This window comes from Apodemus sylvaticus, chromosome 14 (genome assembly GCF_947179515.1).
Source record: "Apodemus sylvaticus chromosome 14, mApoSyl1.1, whole genome shotgun sequence".
Classification (NCBI taxonomy): Eukaryota; Metazoa; Chordata; class Mammalia; order Rodentia; family Muridae; genus Apodemus; species Apodemus sylvaticus.
Genome location: NC_067485.1, coordinates 80,858,994 through 80,873,053, shown reverse-complemented (window position 1 = coordinate 80,873,053; position 14,060 = coordinate 80,858,994). Strand labels below are relative to the sequence as shown.

Here is a 14,060-nt window from a genome sequence, read left to right as displayed (position 1 = left end):
CTTCATATGAAGATCACCATTCTCAACTAACCCAGAGCCCATGGAGCTACCAGAGCCTGGGCCACCAACCAGGAGCACAGAAAAGCTGGTCCAAGGGCCCTGACACATATGTAGCAGGGTCCTGCCTGGTCTAATATCAGTGGGGAGATGATGTGCTGAAACCTTGATGGACTTGAGGCCCCAGGAAAAGGTGAGGCCTGGTGGGGGGAACCACCCTCTCTGAGGCAAGAGGGAGGAGGAATGGAATGAAGCATAAGAGGGGGACTGAGAGGGGGAAATTACTAGAATGCAAATAAATAAAATTACATAGATTAAATAAATCGCAACTCCTCTAGTAATGTCGTTATGAATTTCCATAAATACCTTCACTAACAGATTGTATAAATTTTCCCACAGGTTGTTTTATTCTAATACATCAGGGTAGTGCCAAGAGATCTGCAATCTAAGAGGTGCTTGGTGATGGGGATGGTGATGCAATGATACTGTCATGTTGTGAGTCTCACTCAGCTCAGGCTTTGTTCAATCAGAATACTACTGCTGTGTGTATGGGGAAAGCCAGTGGGGATTGGGGATGCATAAGAATGAAGTATGACACACACATATGAAAATGCTACACTGAAATCCATTTGGAGTAACCTAAAAAACTTAAAAATAAAGACTTCCCTTTCCATAGATTTGTATGATCTTGCAGAACTTGCCTAGAACAGCTTCCCATAGTGTAGTTTCTTGACTTATGCCTTTGGCCTTTCTTTTTGGTAAATTCATATTTAACCAGCCACTGTCACAGAATCATATTGCTCATTTGGGTGGCCCAGATGGGCTATCATTACGGGGGCAATTGTCAGGGAAAATACAAAAGACCATAATTCTACAGCTGAGATAAACTCAATCTCTTATTTGTTTTCAAACTTCTGTTTTTGGAGATTTGTTCCTCAAAAACAAACTTAAAGACATAGCAGCATATGTAGGAGACAACAGTGTCTAAGAATACCAGTTACAAAAAGGTACCTGTGATAGAAACAAAGGGCATTTGGGGTGGAGCAGAGGAACTTTGGGCCCTTCTGCTCTACAAATAAAACATATTACTCTAGTCCCAGATTTCTCCACTATCTCCCAGACTTATCATTAAGAATCCAATCTCAAGGATCTCTCTCTCTGCAAGGCAACTGGAGGTCTTCCCTTTCCTCCCCTTGAAAACTCTCTCTGCTGTGAGACAAGGATGGGGTGTGGCTACACTTGTGAACCCATAACTTCCAGATTTGCTTGTCCCCAGCCCTGTGCTGAATTGCGTGAGGTAAGCTGTAGATAGGATACCTGGAGACAATATCATCCTCTCACCTCCACACAACATTCTGAATTAGTCAACAAAGTTCCTTGTTTAACATGAAGAAGAGTGCTGGAGAAATGAGTCACCAGTTAAGAGCACTCACTCTTCTTCCAGAGGTCCTGAGTTCAGTTGCCAGAAACCAGGGACTGGCTCACCACCACCTGAAATGGAGATCCGATGCTCTCTTTTGATATGTCTGAAAACTGTGACAGTGCAAACCTATACATAAAATAAATAAATAAATAAATAAATAAATAAATAAATAAATCTTTTAAAAAATAAAATTAAATGAAGGCAAACGAAAATAAGCTGGCCAAGGTGATAGAATTCACAGAGTAGCCATGGGAATACAGAGAACCAAGAATACAGAACTGACTGTCCCACACAGTGTGACAAGATCCCTATATAAAATGACAACACAAGCACGTTTTTGGATCATGTGTGTACATCATTTTTGGAAGAAAAGATGACTCACAACAGATTGCATAAATCCCAAAGATGTCTGCCTAAAATCTATGTACAAATTTGCAACAGCAAAACTATGACGTTTAAGGTTTTAGACCCACTCTCACTCTACTAACTCAAAAAGAGAAACTCCAAGTGTCTTAGTGTAATGTGTACAATCAGAATAAACAGTATCCTGATATTTTCCAATTAAAATTGAGGCATTGTGTGACTGAGACACTCAAGTATTAGTTCCAGATGAGAAAAATATATGAAAGACTTTGTGAGAGACATAAGAAAATAAGTAAAATATGTCCATGAACTTCATAAAGTTTTATCTAATATTTTTCATGCTAAAGCATGCAGTCTCTCTGGTTATCATGACATCTACCTTGAAGTGCTCTACTATTAGCCTAAGCCGTAGATGGCTGGAGACAGGAATGTCTCACCAACAGCTTATCTAACATATGCTCCATGATGATTGACTATGTGGTTTATATATGAAATAAAAGAAAGCAAAGCAAGCAGGTATGAGGCACTGGCCTGAGGCAACAAACAGTCCCATGCAAGTGTGCCCTTAGGGCCCAAGAACTAGAATAGTAATTAGACTTAGAATTCAGAATAGACAGGTGCTCCACTGGCAATGCACCTGGCCAGCTGTTGGTTCATAAGTAAATTAAATCAACATTTTGTTCAAAGTCAGTATTACCTTATGAAACAACTTATAGTTTTCTGGCTATTGTGTGTTTGACATATTTGAACGAAATATTTAGAGTAATAGTTGACAAACTGAACAGATATTTGAAAAGCACAGAATTAAAGAAATTATTTTGATTTTAAAAAATGCTTGGTGTATAACAACAATCCCAAATCCCAAAGCATGATCAGAAGACTGATACTGAAAGACAGTAGATTTGAGAATACACTGAACAAGGTCCTTGGTCAAAAGCAAACAAATGTATCAATGTACACATGAATGTTTTGCAAGGATGTGAGTCACTGCAGTTGTGGGGGACCTATGAGGTCCTGAGTCTGGTTATAGGCTCTAGCACAAAAGGGTACTTGTTGATTGTCACAGCAATTTAAGTTATGCCTATTTGAAGTACTACTTGATCAAAACATGAAGTGAGCCAATTTTACCTTTGATGAAACTGTAGAACATTTTTAAGACTTGATCTCAGAGAAGGTAGGGTAACTCAGGAGTGGAGCTTGTTTAAATTTTGCAGGAATCCACATATTTCATTCCAGAAAAAAAGGAAAAAATAACTCTAGTTATTAAAAAGAATTCTACATGGTAAATATAAATATAACTTACAATATTAGCCATAAAATTTATAAACTAGCTAAGGATAATTTTATTATTTATCTACAAACTCTAAAAATAACAAATAAAGAATAAGCTTTGCGACATAGAATTGAGTGTGTAATCCAGAATTTGAAATTTGCAAGTGAACATGAGTGTTATAGCCAATGATCACAGCACAGACACTAAGACTCTATCCTCCATGTCAGTAACCAAAGCCATGAGATTTAATGGTCTGGGAAAGCTCACTTAATAAAGGTGAAAAGGAAATCTGGACGTAGAGCTCTAAACTTTGATAAAAATTTCTCCTTAGATTTAGACAAAATTCAAAGAGACATTGACCATAAAAACATTCAAAGAGACACACTAATGGCCAGAGATAATAAACTCAGTACTAGTTCCAGGTATACCATATCTTATCTGACCTTTGCATCATTTGCTATAAATTTAGACAGCTAGATGCTGTACGTTACTATAATATTTGCATTGCTAGCTGAAACAGCCACATCCACAGAATTTTAGGACCTGTGTTATTGCGTTCTTGCTTAACCCTAAGATTTTGATGAACAACAGCTCAGTATCTTATGCAGGCCATGCAGCAGAGGTCACATTATGGAGTTGTGTCTTGCACATGGACAGAAGGACATTTTCAATCTTCCTTATGAAGTCCAGCGTGATCTAACTAATCCAAGAAAACTGCAAGTGCCACAGACCTCCTTTGTCCTTGAAAATATTAAGAGAATTATCCCTTCAAAATAGCTTGGATCCCATCTTTGCTTATATCAGAATTCATCATGCTCCTATAAAAGGATACATTACCTGAATTTTACAGTAATGACTGGTGAGAATTGTCTGTATTGTGACATATTTAACAATTTCACATTCATTCAAGGGTTGTTTGAGTGGACCAACTTTATGCCTTGGAAATGCTTAGACCATTGCCCTGCCTTCAAAAACATGAAAACGTTCTGATGAAAACTCAGCTAGTTGTCTTTTTTTAAAGTACAAAATAATGTAAGTAATACATTTAAAGATGTAATTTCAGTGTAATGCTGTCCTAGACACCTTTTGATTACCCCTGTGTGTTTTACATTTTATACATAAAGCCAATAAAAATATGAAGCAAAGGGCTTCTATCTACACAAATATAATCTGCTGTTCCATGTTTCTTCAGAGTTTGTTTGAGGCTAGCCTGGTCTACAGAGTGAGTTCCAGAACAGCCAGGGCTGCACAGAGAAATCCTGCCTCAAAAAACAAAACAAAGCAAAAAAAGAGGTTGTTGAAATGAACATTTTAATAGTAGCGATACACACTGAAAATAAAACTGCAAAAGATTAACAATTCTTATAATTGCACTGTTTTATTTCTGTATGTAATTCCACCATCTCAACAATTATATGTATCAACATGAATATTATCTCTATTCACTGTGTCTTTGCAATTAGACTATAACAGAACATACTTACTGGGTGCTGCTAAAAGCCATGATAGTTTTAGGGAAATTTCAAATAAGAAATTTTTCAAATAAATGGGATGGAGAGAAATTAATATTATTAGTGGATAATATGAAAAGTTTCTGCTGCTTTCCAGAAAGACTTTTTCACTTAAAATATTTTCTGAGTTACATTTTGGAACCCTTTTACTAAAGGATAATTAAGCAAGATTACCAATATATATGCTTTCTTATATATAAAAATATTTAAAACGCTTAACAATGGATGAGTTTTGTGTGTTTCTTGTGATTTTTCCTGGATGTTAAGGTCTTGGGGTGATGTATTGTTGGTTTATCATTTTGCTTTGTTTAAATTTGGTATGTTTGTTCATTTGTTGGACCATTTGTTTTCTAAAGAGAGAAAATATGGATTTGCCTATGTCAGAGGAGCGGAGGAATTCTTAAATTCAACTATGCACATGCGGTTAAGAGTTTAACTTTCAATCTTTAAGTGAAAATGGTGGATATTGACCCAAAAAATTGATTATAAAACCACTAAATACTTAAGTCCCAGATAAAACAGTGTCACCTAAAAGGTAAAAAACGGATGTAATTGGAATATACCTTAAGTTATTTTAATGTGCATGCCACACCTCCTCTGTTATAGCCAGAGGACAACACTAAAGAGGTTCACTCCTCATACTACATGGGGTCCAGGGAATGAACATTGTGGTCAAATGGTGGCAAGAACCTCTACCCACTGTGTCTTGTCAACAAACATTCAGGTTTTGTTGGAAATCTCATTCAAGTTCCAACTGGAAAGAAATTTAAAATATTCCAAATTTGTTCTAGTTACTGACTCAGGTTAACAAAGGAGCATATCTGAAAAATGAGAATTTTGTGTCAGCTATCCACTTCAGTGGTTCATCAAACTTAAAATACAATACTATCAGAAACCTGAAACACTTAGAGAGACAAAAGCATAACTAACCTTATTAAGCTATTCCACCAAGCTCTCCTTCTTGAATGTGGACTTAAATCGTGGCCCCTATGCTGTTGAACCCAAAGATATTCTGAAGACTGCTGTCACTGGTTCCCTCTGAGACAGATCTGTGGTGAGTGTGGATGTGTGACAGCCTGTTCATCCTTCTCTCAGAGGCAAGCCTGGACTTGGTGTTCTGTAACTCCACAATACTGCGGTAAATACTGCAGAGGAAAACATTTCATGTCACATACTTTTCTTAAATGACTCCCAAAATTGTATTTTGACAATTGCTGTAAGAAGAAATGTGATTTCTGTTTAAACATTCTTTTACCAGTCAAAATATTTCAGAGAATGACTACTATAATAATTGAAAGTTTAAATTACTATAATTACTTCAGACAATTCAAAGGTGATTTGTTTTTCCCAGGAGGCATATACTTTTATTATATATTGGCATAATATTGAATGATTTTGGTGTTCATAGATGTACAGAAAATTTTAGAAAACTTAACATGATTATTCCATTTATCACTTTTTTTTTTGTTTTTTTGAGACAGGGTTTCTCAACATAGCCCTGGATGTCCTGGAACTCACTCTGTAGACCAGGCTGGCCTCAAACTCAGAAATCTACCTGCCTCTGCCTCCCAGAGTGCTGGGATTAAGGGAGTGTGCCACCACCACCTGGCGATTATTCTATTTATAATTTAAGTGTATAACAATGATATATGATACATAATTTAATTTTTTTATTAAAAAGCATTACAATCTGATCATAATTTTCACCTCTGTCAAATTCTCCAAGGTTTTACCCCCTCCCTACAAACCCAACTCCATGCCTTTTCTTTGTATTTCTTTGTGACTGGCAAGAAACAAAACAGACCAAGAAGCACACACACACACATATTCACAAAATCAGAAATCAAAAAATACAGGCAAAAATCAATAAGACAAAAAATGTCTAAACAGCCTGAGCAGCCTCATATTCCAGCTGGACCTCCACTCTCCTTCTCCCTGTCTGCCCACCTTCTTCTGCTGAGCCTGAAACACACAGGTAAGCTTCCAGTCCCCAACCCATCTTCCCTGCTTTCTGAGTCCTCTGTAGCAAGCCCAGCTGCTCTGAGCAGCCAGATGTCCCAGGGGAACCTCCATTCCCCCCCTATTCTCTCTTTCAACCTTCAATAGGTCTGCAGCTACTTAACCACAGAGACCTTCAGATCTATTACCACACAATCTAAGGATATCGATCAGAGGCCTGCCATAGGAGGACCATTGTTTTTAAGATCCCCCCGCCATACCTACTATAAAAGATACATCAAAGGACCAAAGTCATACAGATGGAAACACGTCCTAAAAAGAACATAATTTAAAAAGTCAGGCCAATATGACACCTTCGGAGCACAGATAAACTTCTAGAGCAAGCCTAGGATATCTTATTACAACTTAAGCACAAGAAAATGGCCTTTCATTCAATCTTATAGAAATGATACAGGACTTTAAAGAGGAAATGAATAAATCCTGTGAAGAAATACAGGACATAAGCCCAACAGGTAGAGGTCTTTAAAGTGGAAACAAATAAATCCTTTAAAAATATACAGAGTAATACAAATAAACAGGTGAAAGAAATAAATAAAACCATGAAAGACCAGGAAGTCGAAATAGGAGCAATAAAGAAAACACAAACTGATGGAATCCTGGAGTTGGAAAACCTGGGGAAGAGAATAGGAACAATGGATGCAAGCATAACTAAAAGAATACAGGAGATGGAAGAAAGAATCTCAGGCATAGAAGCTACAATACAAGAAATAAATCTGTCAAAAAATGGTAAATCTAAAAAGTTCCTGACACAAAATATCCTGGAAATCTGTGATATCATTAAATGACCTAACTTAAGAATAATTGGAATAGAAGAAGAAGAAGAGTCTCACCTTCAAGGCCCTGAAAATATTCTGAACAAAATAACAAAATACTTTCTCAATCTAAAGAAGGAGAAACAACCTATAAAGCAAACCTATAGAACACAAAATAGACTGGACCAGAAATGAACATCCTACCAACACAGAATAATCAAAACAGAAAATTTACTGAAAAAAAAAAAGAATACTAAATTTCCCAAGGTAAAGAGGTCAGATAATATACAGAAGCATACCTATAATATTCACACAAATGCAAATCAAAACAACCCTAAGATTTCATTTTACACCTGTCAGAATGGCTAAGATTAAAAATTCAGGAGACAGCAGGTGTTGGAGAGGGTGCGGAGAAAGAGGAACACTCCTCCACTGCTGGTGGGGTTGCAAATTGGTACAACCACTCTGGAAAGCAGTCTGGCGGTTCCTCCGAAAACTGGGCACCTCACTTCCAGAAGATCCTGCTATACCACTCCTGGGCATATACCCAGAGGATTCCCCACCATGTAATAAGGATACATGCTCTACTATGTTCATAGCAGCCCTATTTATAATTGCCAGATGCTGGAAAGAACCCAGGTATCCCTCAACAGAAGAGTGGATGCAAAAAATGTGGTATATCTACACAATGGCGTACTATTCAGCCATTAGAAACAATGAATTCATGAAATTCTTAGGCAAATGGATGGAGCTAGAGAACATCATATTAAGTGAGGTAACCCAGACTCAAAAGGTGAATCATGGTATGCACTCACTAATAAGTGGTTATTAACCTAGAAAACTGGAATACCCAAAACATAATCCACACATCAAATGAGATACAAGAAGAAAGCAGGAGTGGTCCCTGGTTCTGGAAAGACTCAGTGAAACAGTATTTGGCAAAACCAGAACGGGGAACTGGGAAGGGGTGGGAGGGAGGACAGGGGAAGAGAAGGGGGCTTACGGGACTTTCGGGGAGTGGGGGGGGGCTAGAAAAGGGGAAATCATTTGAAATGTAAATAAATGATATCGAATAAAAAAAGAAAGAAAAAGAAAATAACTTCAGAAGAAATCAATATCTGTGACCTCAAACTGTACTGCAGAGCAATAAGGATAAAACTGCCTGGTGTTGGTATAGAAACAAAAGTATGGCTACATGGTATCTACTCAAAGACTTGGTACAACCACTCTGGAAAACAATTCGGTGGTTTCTCCCAATACTAGGAATACCTCAAGACCCAAATTTACTACTTCTAGGCATATACCCAAACATGTTCCACCATTCCACAAATACACTTCCATAGCTATGTTCATAACAATTTAATTTGTAATATCCAGAAACTAGATACAACGTAGGTGTTCCTTAACTTAAGAATGGACAAAAAATATGTGATATATCTAAAACTGAAATACTATTCTGCCATGAAAACCAAAGACATTTTGAATTTTTCAGGTAGAGATGAATCTTGAGAATATCAAGATTCCCAAAAGGACACGAAAAGTATGTATACGCATATAATTGAATATTTGCAATAAAATAAAGAACACTCATGCTGCATTCCACAAATCCAAGGAGGCTAGGCAGAAAGAGGGCACAAACAAGGATGATTGAGATTCACTTAGAAGGAAGAATGGAGTAGTGGTGGAAGGTAGATGGAGAGAGGGAATATTGTGGGAGAGAATAATTGAAGGAGAGAGGGGGTTGGTGTGTTGAGGAGTGTGGAGGGGGATAGGGGATGTCAGGATTGCCATAAGAATTACTGGAAAATGCAAATTACTGGGTAGCAGGAAGGTAGGATGGATCTCCAGGAGAGACAAAGAAATGGGGTAGGGGAGGAGCCCTAAATCAATGGGGGCGTCCTTAGCAGTGACTCACAACATTTAGGATATGGAGTCTTATTAGGCAGCCTCCTGTGGCCAGGCAGGATCTTCAGTCTGGCAATAGGGACACAACCAACTCACAAAATTTTTGAGAGAAATCTTGTTCTTTTTCCAAGAAATAGAGGGACTGTGGATGAAGCAGAGTTTGAGAGAACAGCTAACCAATCACTATCCCAACTTGAAATGCATACCATTGACAAGCACTAAACTCTGACATTATTAATGATACTCTGTTATACTTGCAGGCTAGAATCTAGCATGACTGTGCATTATAAGGCTCCAACAGCCAACTGACACACACAGATGCCCACACCTTCAGCCAAATAGTGGAAGGATTTGGGGCCTCTTCAGAAAGAATAAAAGGAATGATAGTAATAAAATAGAATAAAAGGGGATAGTAATACCAACAATTCAACTATGGTGGACCTTTGGGAATCTCAAGAGACTGAACCACCAACCAGATAACTTAAACAAACAGGACCTGGGCGCCTCCCTACACATATGTAGCAGATGTGCAGCTTGGTTATTTTGTATGTCCTGAACAACTGGAGCGGGATCTATCCCAAAAGCTATGTTATATACTTGGGATATATTCATCTAGCTGGGCTGCCTTGTCTGGTCCCAGTAGAAAAGGAAGGTCATAGCCCTGCAGAGCCTTGAAGTGCCAGGGAGGCAGAAAGCCAGTGTGCCCCCATCGACTCATAGGTCAAGGAGGGAAAGGAGGGATTGATTGTGAGAAGGGATGACAGGTGGGGGGCAGCAGTGAGTAGGATATAAACTGAATAAGTAAACATTAAATTAAAAAAGCCTGAACAAATCAATATTAAAAAAACTACAAAAATGTCATTCATTGTGTTTTGTGCTAACCAGCTACTTATCATGTGGACTATCCTAAATTATGGTGATTCAAGAGCTTCAGAGAGGTTGAACAGGTAAGCAAAGAGGCACAATTTTATAACCAAATCTACTGCTGTCTAGAAGGGTTGTACTTAAAAAAATTGTTGATGCCCCTGTATTTAAAGTGTAACAAGTTAAGAAATGTTTAGTTGGTTGATACATTTTTTGTGTCATACTCATAGGCATTTAAATATGCATAAATTTATGAAACATATATACTCCAGATGTAGAATTAAATGGCAAAGTGAAACATTTCCTTCATGAATTTGGTGAGTCAGGCTACCCCTGAGGCCGGTAAACTATAAGATCTTCGTCGCGTTATTAGTTGTGGAGCCTGCCCTTTTTGCCATTCATGCAGTCCTCCCTCCCATACTGAATGAGCAATTATGTTTAGTAACTTCATAATCTATATTTCTGTTCACACCTGCAGTAGACCTTAAGGTCAACAGCAAGGATAGTTCCTTTTGTAAATTAGAAAAGCATTAATGTACCAGAGTCCCTCCAGGTAACATACAAATTTCCTATTACAGATACATAACATTCCAATAGCCAGAATAATAGACTCTGTGGTGTGTGCTACGTTCTTTGTGTTTCTATTATAACCTTCCTTTAAACACTTCTACTTAAGTGAACATTTGATGAGGAGAGTTCCAAAATTACAGCTGTATGAATTAGCAATTAGAAATTACCAACATGCATATGTACTTAGCTGAATGTCCACACCTCAAGTAAACTTTTATTATGGAAAGGGAAGAAAGTGTCCCAGATATGAACCCACACACCTACAGTCACTTGATATTCAACAAAGGAGCTAAAAACATCCAGTGGAAAAAAGACAGCATTTTTAACAAATGGTGCTGTATCAACCGGAGGTCAGCATAAAGAAAAATGCAAATTGACCCATTCTTACCTCCTTGTACAAAGCTCAAGTCCAAGTGGATCAAGGATCTTCACACTGGGCATATACCCAGAGGATTCCCCAGCATGAAATAAGGATACATGCTCCACTATGTTAATAGCAGCCCTATTTATAATAGCCAGAAGCTGGAAAGAACCCAGGTATCCCTCAACAGAAGAATGGATGCAAAAAATGTTGTATATATACACAATGGAGTACTATTCAGCCATTAGAAACAATGAATTCATGAAATTCTTAGGCAAATGGATGGAGCTGAAGAACATCATACTAAGTGAGGTAACCCAGTCTCAAAAGATCAATCATGGTATGCACTCACTAATAAGTGGATATTAACCTAGAAAACGGGAATACCCAAAAGATAATACACACATCAAATGAAGTACAAGAAGAATGGAGGAGTGGCCGCTTGTTCTGGAAAGACTCAGTGAAGCAGTATAGGGAACCGGGAAGTGGGAAGGGGTGGGTGGGAGAACAGGGGGAAGGAAGGGGACTTATGGGACTTTCGGGGAGTGGAGGTCCAGAAAAGCAGAAAACATTTGAAATGTAAATAAAAAATATATCGAATAAAAAATAAAATAAATAAATAAATACAAAAAAAAAAAAAACAAGATACACTGAAGCTTATAGAGGAGAAAGTGGGGAAGAACCTTAAACACATAGGCACAGGGGAAATTTTCCTGAATAGACCACCAATGGCTTATGCTCTAAGAACAAGAATCAACAAATGGGATCTCATAAAACCACAAACCTTATGTAAAGCAAAGGACACTGTCAATAGGACAAAATGGCAACCAACAGATTGGGAAAAGATCTTTACCATTCCTACATCTTGGACAGGGTTAATATCCAATATATACAAAGAACTCAAGAAGTTAGACTCTAGGGAGTCAAATAACTCTACTAAAATGGGTACAGAGCTAAGTAGAGAAATCTCAACTGAGAAAACTCGAATGGCTCTAATGAAATGTTCATCATTCTCTGTCATCAGGGAAATGCAAATCAAAAGAACCCTGAGAGTCCACCTCACTGCAGTCATAATGGCTAAGATGAAAACTCCTGGGGCCAGCAGATGCTGGAGAGGATGTGGAGAAAGAGGAACACTTCTTCATTGCTAGTGGGATTGCAAGCTGGTAAAACCACTCTGGAAATCAGTTTGGTGGTTCCTCAGAAAATTAGACATAGTACTACATGAGGACCTTGCTATCCAACATATAATAAAGATACATCCTCTTCCAACATATAATAAAGATACATGTTCCACTATGTTCATAGCAGCCTTATTTATAATAGGCAGAAGCTGGAAAGAACCCAGATGTCCTTCAACAGAAGAATGGATACAGACATTGTGGCATATAGACACAATGAAGTACTATTCAGCAATTAAAAACAAGAAATTCATGAAATACTTAGGGAAATGGATGGAACTAGAAAGTGTCATCCTGAGTGAGATAACCCAATCACAAAAGAAGACACATGGTATGCACTCATTGATAAGAGTATAATAGCCCAAAATCTCAAAATAAACAAGTTACAATTCACAGACCACAGGAAGCTCAAGAAGGAAGACCAAAAGTGGGGGTGCTTTGGTTCCTCTGAGAAAGGGAACAAAATACTCACAGGAGCAATTATGGAGACAAAGTGTGGAGCAGAGAATGAAGGAAAGGCCACCCAGAGACTGTCCTACCTCAGGATTCATCCTATAAAGTCATCAAATCCCAAAACTGTTATGGATGAAAAGAAGAGCATACTGAAAGGAGAGTGTTATGGTTGTTTCTGGAGAGGCCCTGCCAGAGCCTTACAAATACAGAGGAAGGTGCTAATGGCAATCATTGGACTGAGCACGTGGTCCCCAATGGAGGAGTTGGAGGGCAGACTGGAGGAGCTGAAGGGGTTTGCAGCCCTATAGGAAGACTGATGATGTCAGCCAAAGAGATGCCTCAGGGCTCCCAGGGACTAAGCCATCAACCAAAGGGTACACATGGCTCCAGCCAAAGGAGTGGCAGAGGAATACCTTATTGGGCATCTGTGGGGAAAGCGGTCCTTTGTCCTGTGAAGGCTCAATAGATGCCCCAGTAAGGGGAAATGGATGGGGTGTGGTGGTGGGAGTGGGTTGGGTGTAAGGTCATATTCTTGGAGGCAGAGGGGGGAAGTATGGGTTGGGGGTTTTCGGGGGGGGGGACCAGGAAACGGTTCATTTGAAATGTAAATGAAGAATATATTAAATAAAATAATAATAATAATGGCAGGACGAAAGTTGCATCCAACCTACAACAGCTGTGGAGGAATGCTATCTGTCCTACACAAGTGTTTTAAAGGGAAGTACACGTATGGATATTATTTCGGGAAGGTAATGTTCTTTCAGGCTCTAATAGCCACATGAGTCATTTCACTAGAGTTTAAATTCAGTGCACTGGCTTACTAGGCTTCCAAAGTCTGACTTACTTTTCAAGTTCATATTTCAATCGTTCTCCAAGTTGCAATTCTGCTCTATATTTTTCTTCAAATGTTCTCCGTTGTGCTTTCACAGAAATTGCACGAGATTTTGTTTCCACAATCTCAAGTTCAATTTCCTTATATCTATGATCCAGTGACATGATGTAATCCTGTCTTTCCTGATCTTTCTGTTGCTCAGAGGCAGCTAGTTCCTTAAGAATATTAAAAAGAAACATTTTAAAGGAGGACAACCAAGGAGATTTCAACTGTATTAGGAGGAGTGGTTGGTGTTATCAAAATCTTGTATTCATGATGAAATTACCAAGATGAAATTAAATAAATAACTTCAACTCACAGAAAGATTCTGTTTAAATTACAAATATCAATGTATATATTCCAAATAAAGGAAACACTTATTTAAAACCTAATCATCCAACAAATTATTGTGTAATTTTCTCTGCATTTGGCTCCACAAGGCAGAGAATGTGTTAAATGAAAGAGAAAGGAGTTGGAGTTCAAATTCTTTATCAACAACTTCCAGTGGATTTAAGCA

The 14,060-nt window shown here is 38.2% G+C and overlaps 3 protein-coding genes across 3 annotated transcripts in view; all 3 read right to left on the bottom strand.

Moving 5' to 3' along the window:
- Positions 1-14,060, bottom strand: part of LOC127664664 (ankyrin repeat domain-containing protein 26-like) — a 288,298-nt gene that overhangs the window by 82,280 nt on the left and 191,958 nt on the right. The gene's annotated exons all lie outside the window — the stretch shown is intronic.
- The window catches only part of LOC127664607 (ankyrin repeat domain-containing protein 26-like), a 503,453-nt gene that overhangs the window by 400,984 nt on the left and 88,409 nt on the right, over positions 1-14,060 (bottom strand). The gene's annotated exons all lie outside the window — the stretch shown is intronic.
- Positions 1-14,060, bottom strand: part of LOC127664668 (ankyrin repeat domain-containing protein 26-like) — an 88,772-nt gene that overhangs the window by 60,197 nt on the left and 14,515 nt on the right. The window contains exons 5-8 of the mRNA XM_052156745.1: positions 13,517-13,719; positions 5,498-5,712; positions 2,912-4,021; positions 1,431-1,546 (exon numbers count right to left, since the gene is read on the bottom strand). Of these exons, the coding sequence (XP_052012705.1) occupies positions 5,541-5,712; positions 13,517-13,719 (375 nt within the window). The 3' untranslated portion in view covers positions 1,431-1,546; positions 2,912-4,021; positions 5,498-5,540. The remainder of the gene's footprint in view (positions 1-1,430; positions 1,547-2,911; positions 4,022-5,497; positions 5,713-13,516; positions 13,720-14,060) is intronic.